This window comes from Geotrypetes seraphini, chromosome 9, assembly GCF_902459505.1.
Source record: "Geotrypetes seraphini chromosome 9, aGeoSer1.1, whole genome shotgun sequence".
Lineage (NCBI taxonomy): Eukaryota > Metazoa > Chordata > Amphibia > Gymnophiona > Dermophiidae > Geotrypetes > Geotrypetes seraphini.
Genome location: NC_047092.1, coordinates 175771663 through 175788348, shown reverse-complemented (window position 1 = coordinate 175788348; position 16686 = coordinate 175771663). Strand labels below are relative to the sequence as shown.

Below are 16686 nucleotides of genomic sequence, written 5' to 3'. Positions count from 1 at the left end.
TTTTAGCGGCAGTGACTGCAATCAGGAGTCTCACGTCCAGTATATCGAACATATGCAAATGAGATGTAAAGTATTGCGATAGGAATCACTTGTGCTTTCACTAGATGTACTGATTTATTAGGACAAGCACTGCTCTCTGTTCTGCTGGATACAAAATAAAGAATTCAGTTTGGAACAAGGTGTTCTTGGCTCTATTACTGGGTTGCCCCCACTGTATTTCTCCTACCTCTAATGAATATACACACACACGAGGGCTTGAATGGTTACTATCTCCGTTGCATGCAAATGTCCTTCATGTCTATTCCTTAGCTTAGGGGTATCCTGAAAACCTGAACACTGGCAGCCCTCAAGGGCTGGGAATGAAGATAAAGTTCTTAGTCCAGTCCTCGAGGCACATGGGAAGGAGCATTTTTGACAGGACGTCCACGTGCTTTTTTGACGTTATTCTGTGCAGTTTTAAGTGAAAACCAAACTTCGACTTAAATCATAAATTGAAAACCAGAAAGATAGCGCTGATCATTTAAAGAATGGCACTTATCTTTGTGAAAACACCATATTTTCTCAATGAACATTTGAAAACTGGTACTGCAGCTCTTCCCCCGATGAAGCCTTGGCTGTCCGGGTGAAACGGAGGCCCGGTAGGGCTTTAACAAGTAGCACCGGCTTCTTATCGTGGCGTTTTCGCAAAGATAAGTGCCGTCTTTAAATTATCAGCGCTATCTTTCTTGTATATTGGTTTCAGTATTGTTACTGGTGTTTTAGGGTTTTCACTTTTGATGCGAGTACACCGGTAGTTGCATTTTGTCATCTTGTGGCTTAGTAAGTCTTCCAAGGTCACTGAGATTTCTTTCAATTCCTTCACCTCATCATCCTTGAAAACCATTCCGGTTCGGGAAGATTTTGTACATCTTCCATAAAGACCGAAGCAAAGAATTCATTCAGTCTCTCCACTATGGCCTTATCCTCCCTGAACGCACCTTTTGCTCCTTGGTCATCCAACAGTCCCACGGATTCCCCTCACAGGTTTTCTGCTTTTGATGAACCGTATTTCCCCATATATAGGCCGCAGCCTAAATATGGGTTTTGCAAGCCGGTCCAATGGGTGCAGCTTGCAAAACTGGGGCGGCGTATACAAGTTTTAAAAATCATTCCCCCCCCCACACCTTACCTCCCTCACTGGACGGCCTGAATCGCTGCTGCCTCGAATCGTAGTCAGCGGTGCAGGTCAGATCTTTTCGATCTCTATCTCGGCCATGCGTTGCTTCCTGCGTGCCGATGTCAGTTCTCGCAGGATTGCGAGCATAGCCAGAGAATTTGATGCCCCCCAATATCTCTCTTCACTTATCTCCCCCTATGCTCCTCCCCATGAACTCTATTCATCGGGCAAGCCCCTCTTTACCTGTACCTTCCTCCTCCACTGCCAACTCCAGACTCCGTCCCGTCTTTCTTGCCGCACCATATGCCTGAATCAATACGTCATGCTCCATCCCTAGCAGTCTTCCTTTACCCACTGTATCGTTTCCTCTAACATAATCTCCCCAACCCTGAGATGTCTTGTCTGTCCAAATTAGATTGTAAGCTCTTTGGAGCAGGGACCGTCTATTGTACGTTAAATGTACAGCGCTGCGTATGTCTTTCAGCGCTACAGAAATGATAAATAGTAGTAGTAGCAGCCTAGAGAAGAAGTGGGTGGTCACCAAGGACCCGATTCTATAAATGGCATCTAGCTAGGCAGGCGCCTAGTAAAACAACACCTACCCACGTCATTCAAAGTTAGGCGCCATCTGTAGAATCGCGTCTAACAGTGACTAAATTGAGATAGGTACCAGCAGGCATCTACAACTTAGGTGCTGGTATATGAAGCCAGGGTTTTCTTGGCCTAAAATACCAGCGTCTAACTCAATCCATGCCCAAACTCCACTCCTACTCTCTGGCTATCGGAAAATTATTTTCTCATTCGTGGTGCTGTTCAATTAACATCACCAATTAAGAAATTAAGTCAGGCACCTAGATTGGCTAGGAGCATAACGGTAGGCGTTTTATATAGGGTCACCAGATTTTCGGTTTGGAAAATCCGGATCCCTAGACCCAGTTCCACCCATCCCCGCCCCAGGGCCTAAGTGTTTCCCCCCCTCCCCCCCCCCGTCTCCTACATCATCCTGGGTTATTCTTTCCCCACCTCAATTATGGTATTGTATTCACTACCCTACCAACTTATTTGTGTTTGTATTTTCTTATTACTGCAAGAAGACTAGATTGTATGATGCTTCTGTATTTTATTGCTGTTATATTATCTTATTGTAATTTGATATACTTGATGGGAGTTGTCACTTCCACTTCTTTTCGGGCTTCCTTGGAAGCTTTTTCTATTGTTATTACCCTATCTATATAAAATAAAAATATTTTGAACAGTAAAATTAAAAAAAAAAAAAAAACCTGAGCTGGCAGGGATCCCAAGCCCCATCAGCTGAAGAAAAGCGCTACTCTCCATCTCAGCAGTCTGCTTCAGCTCCCTGAACCGCCGACACCAACGCCTGCTCAGTTTCTGAGCATGTGTGGCTGCATGTGCCAGCAGTTCAGGGAGTTGGAGCGGCGTTTTTGTACCATTGGGAGAAGGTTTTCAGCAGGTGGGGGGGCTTGATAATCCCGCCTGCTACTGTTAAGGATGCACCACTGTTGGGTAGGCCTCAGAGCCAAGTGGGAGAGCCCCGGTCCAAAGAGGCTATGCCACAGATCCATGCAATTAAAACAATTGTACATTCAAGGATTAGAGATGCTATGGTGTTGGGAGGGGTGAAACTTTGGAACATTCTGGCTAGAACCTTGACGTTATGTACGTCCAGATTAGGCTTTAAGAAACTATAAACATACCTGTTTCTCAATGCATTTATGTGATGGGGTTTGTCTGAGGTTGAGAGGTGAGGTTTATGGCAGGTCAAGGATTTGGTCTGGGTACTTTGATGTTATTTTAAGTTTTATAGGATTTGCCTTTATAATTACTATGGGGGTCTTTTTACTCAGGCGTGCTAACCGATTTAGCGTGCGCTAAATGCTAACATGTCCATAGAATATAATTTAAAACGTTTATATACCGCGCATAGCCTACGCGGTCCACATGAGAAACATACATAAAAATTTGACTATAAAGACATACCCCCTCTTTTACTAAGGCACGCTAGCTGATTTAGCGCGCTAAATCAGCTAGCGTGCCTTAGTAAAAGAGGGGGTATGTCTTTATAGTCAAATTTTTATGTATGTTTCTCATGTGGACCGCGTAGGCTATGCGCGGTATATAAACGTTTTAAATAAATAAATAAATAAATAAAATTAGAATTCCTGCTCCTCGGACTGGACTAGACACAAAGTTTTAAGCGTACCCAGGAGAATTCAGTCTCACCCACCTCTCGGACATGCCGTTTCAGGTGCAAATACACGCACTGTCCTGTTTTCCTGTAATGCCTTTCCACGTGTTCCCTTCCAAAGCCCAGGAAAGTGTTCATACACACATAGAGACCTCCTTCAGACTCCTAAAAAGACAAACGGAAAAGCCAGAATAAATACACCCTTTCAATTGCACTGACCCATTAATCCGACGTCCCACTTTCTCTTCAGGGTAGCTGTGTCACGTCCACTTTTAAAGGCACTATATAGAAATTAAATCAAAACCAAAAAGAAAATAAGATGATACCATTTTTATTGGACTAACTTAATATCACAAAATGTAGTAAACTAATCCAATAAAAAAAGCAAGGTATCGTCTTATTTTCTTTGGTTTTATTTAATTTCTATTTATTATCTTCAGAGAATGAAATAAATCTTTTCATAAAACCAGAGGTTTGTTTGTTGGGGTTTTTTTTAAATTCAGGGATAGTTCCACGGAAAACAAGCAACTTTTGAAGAGAGAAGGGTTAGTGTAGAACACTGTAAGCCCCAGAGGCTGTTGGACCTGTATTTGTAGATCAGAGGTGCCCAAAAGGTCAATTGCGATCGACCAGTAGATCGCACAGGCAACACGAGTCAACTGCAGAGCCCATTCTGGGCTCCGCGATAGACTCGCGTTACCTTTGTGTTCTGTTGTCTCTGCTTCCCCGACACCAGGCCAGGCACGTACAAGCGCCGGGCCCAAAGCCTTCCCCAACGTCAATTCCGACATCGGAGAGGAGGTTCCGGGCCAGTCGATCGCTGCCTGGCTGGCCCGGAACTTCCTCTCCGACATCAGAATTGACGTTAGGGGGAAAGGCTTGTGGGCCCAGCGCTTGTACGCGCCTGGTCTGGCATCGGGGAAGCAGAGAGAAATCGGCGGTGGTGGCTTGGGGGGGCAGGGAGAGAAAAAGAAAGGGGAGGGGGCAGGGAGAGAGAAGAAAAAGTTGGACTCATGGAGGGACAGAGATGGTGGTTGGGGAATGGAATGAGGTCTGGAAGAGAGGAAGCATGCAGAAGGCAGAAAGAAAGAAATATTGGATTTACAGTCAGAACATAAGAACATAAGAACATAAGAACATAAGAAATGCCATCTCCGGATCAGACCTTCGGTCCATCAAGTCCGGCGATCCGCACACGCGGAGGCCCTGCCAGGTGTACACCTGTCGTAATTTATAGTCCACCATATCCTTACATGCCTCTCTTAAGGAGATATGCATCTAGTTTGCTCTTGAAGCCTAGGACGGTCGATTCCGCAATAATCTCATCAGGGAGGGCATTCCAGGTGTCAACCACTCTCTGAGTGAAGCAGAACTTCCTGACATTAGTCCTGAACCTGTCCCCCCTTAGCTTCATTACATGTCCTCTAGTCCGTGTCAAATTGGACAACGTAAATAATCTTCTCTGCTCTATTTTGTCGATTCCTTTCAGTATTTTGAAGGTCTCGATCATATCCCCACGCAGTCTCCTTTTCTCAAGGGAGAATAATCCTAGTGTTATAAGTCTGTCCTCGTATTCCAGTTTTTCCATACCCTTCACCAGTTTTGTTGCTCGTCTCTGCACCCTCTCCAGCAGTTTTATATCCTTCTTTAGGTAGGGAGACCAATGTTGGACGGAGTATTCCAAGTGTGGTCTGACCATTGCCCTATAAAGCGGCATTATAACTTTCTCCGATCTACTCGAGATTCCTTTCTTTATCATGCCCAACATTCTATTTGCCTTCTTTGCCGCTGCCGCGCATTGTGCCGATGGCTTCAGGGTCCTATCTATCAGTACACCCAGGAAGTACAACCAGAGACTCATGAAATCACCAGACAGCAAAGGTAGGAAAAATGATTTTATTTTCGATTTAGTGATCAAAATGTGTCCGTTTTGAGAATTTATATCTGCTGTCTATATTTTGCACAAAGGCCCCCTTTTACTAAACTGCAATAGCGGTTTTTAGCGCAGGGAGCCTATGAGCATCGGGAGCAGCGTGGGGCATTCAGCATAGCTCCCTGCGCTAAAAACAGCTATAGTGGTATAGTAAAAGGAGAGGGCGTATATTTGTCTATCTTTTGTAGTTGTTACTGAGGTGACATTGCGTATTTTAAAGTCATCTGCCTTGACCTCTGAAAAAAGCCTGACCATAAATGATCATTAACATTTTCTCTGCGTACAGTGTGCTTTATGGGTATTTTTAAATTTTATTGTTGGTAGATCATTTTGACTTGGTCATTTTAAGAGTAGCTCGCAAGCCCTGATGTAGATGATAACCTGCGGATGACGACCTGTGTGGTCCATCTAGTCTGTCCAACAAGGCAGCCAGTATTGTACCTGCCACTCTGTACCTTAGTTTAGGCTTGTACCTGGCACTCTGTATAGGTTACACTCCTCTATGCCCTGTTTGAATTGTGAAGGTCGCTCATTCGCGGTCTGCTCCGACCGCCTCTTCCCGCAGTAAAGTCGGGCTACACCAATCAGGAGCTGCGTGTCAAAGCAGCTCCTGATTGGTGTAGCCCAACTTTACTACAGGAAGAAGCGGTCGGAGCAGACTGCAAGTGATTTTCTTCACCCGCCGGCGCTCCAGCTGCCCTTTCCTGCCTTTTGACAGGCGAAAAACTGCATTCACGGTTTTTCAAAATTTGTGGGGGGGGGGGGTTCCCCCCATTGCCCCAGGTACATTAGGTAGACTGAGCCCACGGGGACAGATAGGGAAAAATGCTTGAGTACCTGAATGTAAACCACTTAAGTGGTATAGTACTCCCCAGAATTCACGGGGGTTCCGTTCCAGGAACCCCCCCCCCCCCACAAATTTTGAAAAACCGTGAATGCGGTTTTTCGCCTGTCAAAAGGCAGGAGAGGGCAGCTGGAGCGCCGGCGGGTGAAGAAAATCACTTGCAGTCTGCTCCGACCGCCTCTTCCTGTAGTAAAGTTGGGCTACACCAATCAGGAGCTGCTTTGACACGCAGCTCCTGATTGGTGTAACCCGACTTTACACATTTTTTTTTTTTAATTCACTTACCGTTTTTGTCCCCACCACCAGTGGCGTAGCGAGGATAGATGGCGCCCCCGCTCTCTTCTCCACCCCACTTTGCCATGCGTATGCCTTCCCTTCCCCCTTGTACCTCTTAACTCTTCACCGGCGCGAGCAACACTTCCACCCTGCTGCCTGCGACGAGGAAGTGACTTATTTATGTAAAACATTTTTAATCCGTCTTTTATCCAAGGTGGCTCACAGTATTACATACATAGTTCAGGATTTGCACAGCATAAAGATACCATACAGCAACAAATATCATAAGCATATACCATATCAACCTATAAATTACCTCTCATCCTCTCATTTACTACATTACTTCAATCAAGATGCATAAATCTAATAACCTGCAAAAAAAAGATGACATTCAGAAGATAAAATATGAACTCAAGAAGCAGAATATTAGCTTAAAAAAGCTTAAATTGCAAAAGATTTCTACAAAACCATAAGGTACCAGATAACGCATTCTACATAAATGGTCCAGCTATAGAGAAACATGACTTTTTGGTCCGCACATATCATAAAATATTCTCCTTTGATGTGTCTAATACCCAACAATCCTGTGACCTCAACGTCCTTGGCGGAGCATATAGTGTTAGGCATTCGGCAGGATGTCACTGGACAAGTTTCAAAACTTTTGAATTGGATATGAAACAAAATCGGCAAACAATGCAATTTTTTTTTTTTAATAGGTGTAGCGTGTTCGTATCGAGATACTCCAGCCAGAAGCCGGGCAGCTGAGTTTTGCATCATTTGTAACGCTTTAATACGTACTTGAGGTAAACCTAGAAAGATACCATTACAGTAATCTAGCTGGAATAGTACCAGCGCTTGAAGTACCTGTCTCAAATCCCCATTGGACAGAATAATCTTCAAATCAGACCGTTTCCACACGGTGAGAGGGAGAGCCGAGGCTGGAGGTGCTACTCATGCCAGGGAAGAACCAAGAAGGTATGGGGGCAGAAAGGAGGAGAGGTTCCAACGCCCCCACCAAAATGATGTGCCCTCTTACTACGCCACTGCCCACCCACCTCTTCCAGGAGGGTATTCCAGACATCCATCACCTTCTTTGCAGTCTCAGACCTGCACACCACCATTAGGGCCAGTGGCTAGGACCAATTTCAGTTAAAGCGTTTGCAGCGAGGCTAAGGGATTTCACCTGGACATTCACTTGAGCTAATCTGTCTCGTCTTCCAGAGGAACTGGAAGGGATTTATTTTTATTACCGTTTGTCCTAATAAAATGATTTTTTTTTTTATCCACAAGGATTAGGAAGATGCTGGGAGGAGAGGGACAACCGTCCTGTCACGCCTTCATTTGTTCTCTCACTTGTAGACTGTCAAGTGTTGCTTAGTGAGTGATAGGAACAGAAGCCAGAACCAAGATAAAAGCTACAACAGTGGAATCCACCAAGCCTAAATCCAGCTTTACAAACATCCTTTAATGCCCTATGTTCCCTCTTACAGGGGGGGGGGGGGGAGAGATTGAAAACTTAGCATGAAAGGTTCTCCTTTTTAGGCACTCTTTTTTTTATATAGTATGATGTAGAGCTAACATATTTTAGAAACTTTTTACTGTCTAGAATATGCAGATGATGGCGATTGCTATTTTGGGAGTTTTATCGTACATGTGGATGACTGTTCATCTTTGTGAACCGTGACGGAGCGTTTTTGTGCAAAGTCTGTTTAATTTAAAAAAAGCTTTCTATGCCAGCTTTTCTGGTGAATAGATCAAGACGATTTACAAAATAAATATAATTAAAAATAAAAAAGTCACACGCAAACAAGATACATTCATATTAAGTATGCTTCCAGGTTCCTGATCTGAAATTCAGGTCACCATAAAATTAAAAGTCTTGAAAGCCAATGTGAAAAAATGGATTCTTCCAACAAAAAACTTAAATTTCTTAAGGATAGTTTCTTGAGCAAAGAAACAGGAAGGGTGCCCCATAACGGAGGAGCAGGCAAACAGTCAAGCGTGGGGTGATAATTGACGGGCCAGGAGGTGAACAACAGGACTGGGGGAATATCAGCTGCTGGATCCTATTGCACAAAAGAGCAATTTAAAGTGGGGGGACTGGAAAGACGGGCCATCACTGGCAATTTCACTATTAAAACGTTCCCAAACACCCCAATCATGCTTGTTCTTTATCCAAATTCCTATGAAGCCTTCCAATAGGAGGAAATATTTTTTTTCACTCAGAGAATAGTTAAGCTCTGGACATGTTGCCAGAGGTTGTGGTAAAGGCGGATAGCGTAGCTGGTTTTAAGAAAGGTTTGGACAAATTCCTGGAGGAAGCCTCCGCTTGCCCTGGATAGGTACATAAGAACATAAGAAGTTGCCTCCGCTGAGGCAGACCAGAGGTCCATCTCGCCCAGCGGTCCGCTCCCGCGGCAGCCCATCAGGCCTACTGCCTGAGCAGTGGTCCCTGATTAATTTTATAACTTGCCTCTATTCCTATCCCTCTAACCCAGTGGTTCCCAACCCTGTCCTGGAGGAACACCAGGCCAATTGGGTTTTCAGGCTAGCCCTAATGAATATGCATGAAGCAAATTTGCATGCCTATCACTTCCATCATATGCAAATCTCTCTCATGCATATTCATTAGGGCTAGCCTGAAAACCCGATTGGCCTGGTGTTCCTCCAGGACAGGGTTGGGAATCACTCTAACCTACCTCTACTCCTATCTGTACCCCTCAATCCCTTTGTCCTCTAGGAACCCATCCAAACCTTCTTTGAAGCCCTGTAACGTGCTCCTGCCTACCACAGCCTCTGGAAGCGCGTTCTGGGTGAAATAGAACTTCCTAGCGTTTGTTCTAAACCTGTCCCCTTTCAATTTCTCTGAGTGCCCCCTTGTACTTGTGGTTCCCCATAATTTGAAAAATCTGTCCCCGTCTACTTTTTCTATGCCCTTCAGGATCTTGAAGGTTTCTATCATGTCTCCTCTAAGTCTCCGCTTCTCCAGGGAGGTAGCATGGAATGTTGCTACTTTTTGGTATTCTAGAATCTTGTTATTCTCCAGGATTCCGGAATCTTGTTATTCTCTGAGATTCTAAATGGAATGTTGCTACTCTTTGGGTTTTGGCCAGGTACTAGGGACCTGGATTGGCCACAGTGAGAACGGGCTACTGGGTTTGATGGACCATTGGTCTGACCCAGTGAGGCTATTCTTATGTAAGCCAAGTATAAGACAATCAAGCCATTGTGACATCACTGATGAGGTTGGCTATGAGGCAATGTGGAATGAAGCATTATGACATCACAATCTCAGCTCTAGAATGTTGCTCTCAATGGGGTTCCGGAATCTTGCTACTCTTTGGGTTTTGGCCAGGTACTAGGGACCTGGATTGGCCACCGTGAGAACGGGCTACTGGGTTTGATGGACCATTGGTCTGACCCAGTAAGGCTATTCTTATGTTCTTATCTAAGCCCTGTGTCCTCCCAGCCTAGATTTCACAGCACAATCATTCATAAGAACATAATAGCCTTTCTGGGTCAGACCAATGGGCCATCAAGCCCAGTAGCCTGTTCTCACGGTAGCCAATCCAGGTCACTAGAACCTGGCCAAAACCCAAGGAGTAGCAATATTCCATGCTACCAATTCAGGGCACGCAGTGGCTTCCCCCATGTCTTTCTCAATAACAGACTCTGGACTTTTCCTCCAGGAACTTGTCCAAACCTTTCTTAAAACCAGCTACGCTATCTGCTCTTACCACAACCTCAGAGAAAGCCTGCATTTACAGATATATTAAGTTACAATTCAAATTAAGGACTTCGAGCCAACTGAGATTTTCAGAATGAAATAGTTTATGGCCACAATGTACTACTGTACTATAAATGTTCAGAAATCCATTCATCTCCCCAATGGCATGCTAAAAGAGAAAATTAAAGCCTAAACCACGGATGTATGTGCAGTATTTGTAAATAAAGCAACAACCTTACCCCTTGTGAACATACTGAAAAATATTGTGGCATCAGAATATCTAACACAAGAGGTGGAAAGGTTACACTATCGAGAATAACCGACCCGCTGCTGTGATCTTCATCAGAACAAGGGTCAGACTAACCAGTGCTGATTTCAAGTGCAGTGGGCTAAGCACCTGGGAAACTGGGTTTGGTTCCCACTACAGCTCCCTGTGACTAGAGAATGACACAGGGACAAATTGTTCCCTGTCCCCGCAGGAACTCAGTTTCCCTGTCCCTGCCCCATTCCTGTAAGCTCTGCCTTAACCGCACAAGCCTCAAACACATGATTTTAAAGTGTTTGAGGCTTGTGCAGATGAGGACGGAGCTTAGGCTTGGTGGAATGAGACATTATGACATCACAATATGAGCTCTGGAATGTTGCTACTTAGGATTTTAAAGAGTTCGAGGCTTGTGCAGATGAGGACGGAGCTTAGGCATTGGTGGAATGAGGCATTATGACATCACAATCTGAGCTCTAGAATGTTGCTACTTAGGATTTTAAAGTGTTTGAGGCTTGCGCAGATGAGGACGGAGCTTAGGCATTGGTGGAATGAGCCATTATGACATCACAATCTGAGCTCTAGAATTTTGCTACTTAGGATTTTAAAGCGTTTGAGGCTTGTGCAGATGAGGACAGAGCTTAGGCACTGGTAGAATGAGGCATTATGACATCACAATCTGAGCTCTAGAATGTTGCTACTTAGGATTTTAAAGGGTTTGAAGCTTGTGGAGATGCGGACGGAGCTTAGGCATTGGTGGAATGAGGCATCCTGTTTCCAACAGTGCCCAATCCAGGTCACAGTACCTGGAAGAAACTCCAAAGAGTAGCAACACTCCAGAGCTCATATTGTGATGTCATAATGCCTCATTCCACCAATGCCTAAGAACCAACCTCATCATTGATGTCACAATGGCTTGATTGTCCTATATTTGGCTCACATAAGAATTGCTGTACTGGGACAGACCATGAAGCCCAGTATCCTGTTTCCAATAGTGGCCAATCCAGGTTCCAAGTACCTGGTAAGATCCCAAGGAGTGAAACAGATTTTATGCTGCTTATCCTAGGATAAGCAGTGGATTTCCCCAAGCCATCTCTTTTAGGAAATTATCCAGTTAGCTCAGAATGCATTTAAAACTGGTTTCAGACACTAGTCCTGTATCTACTATAGTGATATTAAACTCTTGACAAGAAAGCAGCAGGCTGATCTTCTGTGTTTATGTTTATTTGAGGTCTTATGGACCACCCCTCGTCAAAACATCAAGGCGGTTTACAATAATTAAGGAGCAACTACATCAATTTAGATTATTGTAACTCTATTTATCTGGGCATTAAGAAGAGCAGTCTAAAACGACTTCAGTTAATACAGAATACTGCAGCTAAGCTCATATTTGGGAAACAAAAGTATTATCATGTTTCCCCTTTGTTGATCAAGCTTCAGTGGCTCCCGGTTCACTTAAGGATCCAGTTTATCCCCTCTTTTTATGCTTTGTAAACTCTTTCTCTTCTCTCTTCCCATATTTTTTTTTTTAAACTTTGTAAACCGTGTCGAGCTCCACTTCAGTGGAGAAGATGCGGTATATAAACCTAAGGCTTAGTTTAGTTTAGTTCAAATGCGCATGCAAAATCTTCAAGCTTCTCTATGGAATATTTGATCCTTTTGTCCCCTTATGTTGGAATACCCTTTGACTTTGCCATTTGAGAGACACACAAAGATGCAAGTTAGCCTTCCCTTCCTTTAAGGCAGGGGTGTCCAATGTCGGTCCTCGAGGGCCGCAGTCCAGTCGGATTTTCAGGATTTCCCCAATGAATATACATGAGGTCTATTTGCATGCACTGCTTTCATTGTATGCTAATAGATCTCATGCATATTCATTGGGGAAATCCTGAAAACCCGACTGGATTGCGGCCCTCGAGGACTGACATTGGACACCCCTGCTTTAAGGGAATTAAATTGCTGGGAAGCTCAGTCGATCTTTTGTTTTCAAGTTAGTAGAGATCTGGAATGAACTTCCCGACTCCATTAGGCTTTTAGGTCAGCTGCAATTATTTTGTAAATTCCTGAAAACTTTGTTGTTCTCGTAATTTTTAAATGGTTTAACTACAGCCTCAATGAAATGAAAATATTATAGTTATTTTTCTTATGCTTTTTTATGCACTTTAGTTTTTAATTAGTTCTTCCTTCTCCTACGTTTTCTGTACTCTAGTCTTAATTATATGTGAACCGAGTCGAGCTCCACTGAGAGATGACCCGGTATATAAACCAAAGATTAGATTAGAAAAGCAAGAAAGATTTTTCTTAAAAAAAGACCAAACGGGGAAGTGGGGGGAGCAGATGTTTCTTCCCTGTTCATCTCTTCTACTCCGTTCTTTTCCACAATGCATCATTCTTTGTATTGGAAACTATTCTATGAAGCTGCTATGTTGTCAGGTAGCCATCTTTTTTTTTTTCTTTTGTATGTAGCAATGGACAGATTTCATGTTAGATATTGGGAGAACTGGGGGGGGGCATTATTTGTAAAAAAAATAGATGACGAACATGGTTCTGTTATGCTTTTTATTGTTGTTCTGATTTAAAGTCATCAATAAAATGATGTCAGTGGCGGGTGTCGAGCTTTGGAACGCTCTGCCAGGCATACTGCGATTTTGTGTTGGAAAGGTTAATTTTAAGAAAACACAGCTCTTTGTTAATGCTTTCCTATGAAAACGTTGCTATTTCTGTTCTTCCTGTAGATACAATGCTAATGAATATTTTGGGTTCTACCTTTTTAGTTTTATTGCTGAATGTTTAATTGATAAGATGTTTGTCCACATCTATGCAACTAAAGGGCGATCAGTATATTATGTATGTAACCAACATGTTAACCGCATAGTTCTATGTGGTATATAAATTTATTTTTATTTTTTTTAAATTATTTATTTATAAACTTTCAAATATAATCAATCAAGTAAAACTTGTACAGAAAGCAAGGTCCAAGAAATAAAGAAAAAAAAAACATCCAACATAATAAATAAAAAATTAAACCTTAAAAAAAAAATAAAACTATAAAGGATGACATGAGCACTCGACTACAAGCCAGCACATCTGGGAAGAATGCATTGTGCCACACCCTCCCCCTTGATTTGCGCATCCTCTGGCCAACTCAGCCATCCACTTCCAGTTGGTAAATGAGTATCTCGCCTTATTTATTTTTAATAATTTATATCTCACAATTCTGTGCGGATTACAAACTATTCAGGTACCGAAGCATTTTTCCCAAACTGTCCCAACGGACTCCCACTCTTATATAATGTACCTGGGGATAATGGGGATTAAGTGACTTGCCCAGGGTCACAAGGAGCAGTGCAGGATTCGAACCCACAACCTCAGGGTGCCAAGGCTGTAGTTCTAACCACTGCACCACACGCTCAGTGAGAGGGAGGGAAACGATGACTGGGGAAAGCAATAGCAAATCATCCCGCTACCAGAAAGTGCGCCAAGAAACCATCACACAAGTGGCAGCCACTGCAGAGACCCCTTCTAACCTTCTCTGGGCTCCGACAATAAGCATTTTCTTGGGACTACCAATCACTTTTCTTTAAAGTCCAGCAAACATCAAAACAAATTGCTTTCTTTTTTTAATGACCTTTTCAATCTTGCTTTTCTTTGTAAATAAAAGGCACTCTAATCACACGGAGGATAATGAAGACATCTTTTCAGGGTGTAGCGCTGTGGTTAGAGCTACAGCCTCAGCACCCTGAGGTTGTGGGTTCAAACCCACGCTGGTCAAGTCACTTTAGAGGTACATTAGATATATTGTGAGCCCACCTGAATGTAAACCACTTAGGGCTCCTTTTACTAAGCTGCGCTATCGGTTTTAGCACTCGCTTAACGTGCGCTGCAATGCCATGCGTACTAGGCGCTAACGCCTCCATTGAGCTGGCATTAGTTTTTCCACGTAGCGCGGGAGGCAGCGCGCACTAAAAACGCTACCACAGCTTAGTAAAACGAGCCCTTAAACCATAAGTGGTATATAAACACTAATAATAAATAAATTTAATGAAAAAATGTCATCAAGGAGTAAGACAACACCTGGGGGGTGGAGGGGAAGGGAGTGGGAAGGGGTAAAACGTGGACCTCACGGACCTTACGGATCTAAAACCGCACGTCCTTAAAAATCCGAGGTCCGTGCATTGACAAATCCGCCTTCGCTTTCCCTGCAGCTCAGCTCAGGCCCCCGGCTCCCTCGTGGACCTCACGGATCTGAATTGCACGTCACATCCTTAAAAATCCGAGGTCCGCACCACTTTTGAGGTCCGTGCCACTTTTACTCTCTGGCTCTGACAGAGCTCTATGACAATTTAACTCCGACGGATCCTAATGCTTTTCCCTCCCTATGCTAGGATCCGTCGGAGTTAAATTGGCATAGAGCTCCGTCAGAGCCAGAGACTAAAAGTGGCACGGATCTCGGATTTTTAAGGACGTGCGGTTTTAGATCCGCGAGGTCCGTAAGGTCCGTGTTTTACCCCTTCCCGAAGGGAGTTGACATTTTTAGGGATTGTGATGATCAGGTTACTAAAAGGGAACTTAAAAAATAAAAAAGCCAGGACAAATTCAAACCATGGACACATCTGAACTCACCTAAAAGGGCTTAATAAAAACCAATACTTTGGGCTCCTTTTACCAAGCCACATTAGCGGTTAAGGCGCATAATAACGCGCGAGCTGCCGGCCGCGCTAGCCGCCACCCCCTCCTCTTGAGCAGGCGGTAGTTTTTCGGCTAGCGCAGGGGTTAGCGCGTGATTAAAAGTCTCGCGCGCGCTAAAACCGCTAACGCAGCTTCGCAAAAGGAGCCTTTTGTCTTCACTTCTGATCCATCAGACCTTCACAATTTCCCTCGCAATATCACTCTAGCGCACTGAAGGGTCAGTAATGAGACGCTTGTATTTTCCCACTGATGTAATCTTTTCCCGATTCTATTTTGGATCTGGAAAAAAGTGCGTTAACTCCCGAAAGCCAGTCAAGAAATATACGGTCAGTTTACAGACAGTATCAGCTGATAAGAGCCTCAACTTTCTGCAAGATAAATTGTCTTTATTTTTTCTCCAAAAGCATGTACAAAATCTCACCAACATAAGCTCAAGTTGAACTTTTCACGGTCAGTGAGGAAGGTTGACTCCTTTGCAGGCATCTGTGCCGTGCTCGGGACGGGGGCGAGCTGAGGTGGCTAAAAATAGCCCCGACTCCAGCCGGGCACCATGAACGCCAGACAGCCGAGTCACTTTCTGCTCCCCCAGATCAGAAGAGACGCGAAATAATAACGCGCCCTATTTCCAAGCACAAATTCACGCGCTGCTGTTCGAGTGCACATTGTGCTTTCAAGCGGAGCTACTCGATCCGGGGCTCTTTTCGCAAGTTAGTTTAAAAAAAAAAAAAAAAGTAGCGGGATGGTAAGAGGCCAGGAGGGAAATGAGCAGCCACCCATTGCCAACAGTGGGAACCAAGCCCCATCTGCCTCGCTTACCGGGGAGTCGTAGGAGAAGGCGCACTCGCTCTTGTAGACCCTGTCGTCGGTCCGGGGGACCCTGATGGTGGGCATGTAGGGCACCAGCAGTTCGCCCAGATCCGCGGCCATCTTCGCATTCCTGCCGGGCTGCCAGCCCCGGCCTCCAGCGCCTGCCGGAGGCTATTTTTAAGGCGCCCGAGCTCGGGGCGGGCGCTGCTCCGAGGGGGGTCGCAGGCTCCGCCTCCTTCCCCTGCCTGGAGGGCTCCTGGACCTTTGGGGGATAGTCATCATCCCAAAATTGTGTGAAGACTGCCTCTCTCTGCTTGGAGGGGGGGGGGGGTCTGCTGGATGCCGATTTGATCTACGCTGCTCCCCCCCCCCCCCTTTCCCTTGCGCACGTGTTGCTTTGATTTCCTTCCTCCCATGTCGGTTCCCCTTCTTCTTCTTCTTTGTTTCTGGCTTTCTTTTTCTTTCTCGGGGGCTTGACCCTCTCTCTTTTCTCCTTGCACCCATTCTTTAGGGCAAAGGTAGGGAACTCCGGTCCTCGAGAGCCGTATTCCAGTCGGGTTTTCAGGATTTCCCCAATGAATATGCATGAGATCTATTTGCATGCACTGCTTTCAATTGCATATTCATTGCAGAAATCCTGAAAACCTGACTGGAATAGGGCTGTTGAGAACCGGAGTTCCCTACCCCTGCTTTAGGGCCTGTACATGGGAGGGACTTTATCCCCTGTCCCTTGGTGTTTGAAATGCTCTCCTTCCTTTTATTCTCACATTCCCTCCTTTTCTACTTGCC

The 16686-nt window shown here is 44.6% G+C and overlaps 1 protein-coding gene across 4 annotated transcripts in view; it reads right to left on the bottom strand.

The window, feature by feature from the left end:
• USP13 (ubiquitin specific peptidase 13) overlaps nucleotides 1–16065 on the bottom strand; it is a 94520-nt gene extending 78455 nt beyond the window's left edge. For 2 of the 4 annotated variants that reach the window (XM_033959470.1, XM_033959473.1), the window contains exons 1-2: nucleotides 15907–16065; nucleotides 3402–3527 (exon numbers count right to left, since the gene is read on the bottom strand). In XM_033959470.1, coding sequence (XP_033815361.1) covers nucleotides 3402–3527; nucleotides 15907–16017 — 237 coding nt within the window. In that variant the 5' untranslated portion in view covers nucleotides 16018–16065. Of the gene's footprint in view, nucleotides 1–3401; nucleotides 3528–6731; nucleotides 6787–15906 lie in introns of all 4 variants that reach the window. The other 2 variants (XM_033959472.1, XM_033959471.1) reach the window with 2 other exon arrangements.
• Nucleotides 16066–16686: the final 621 nt, after the last annotated feature.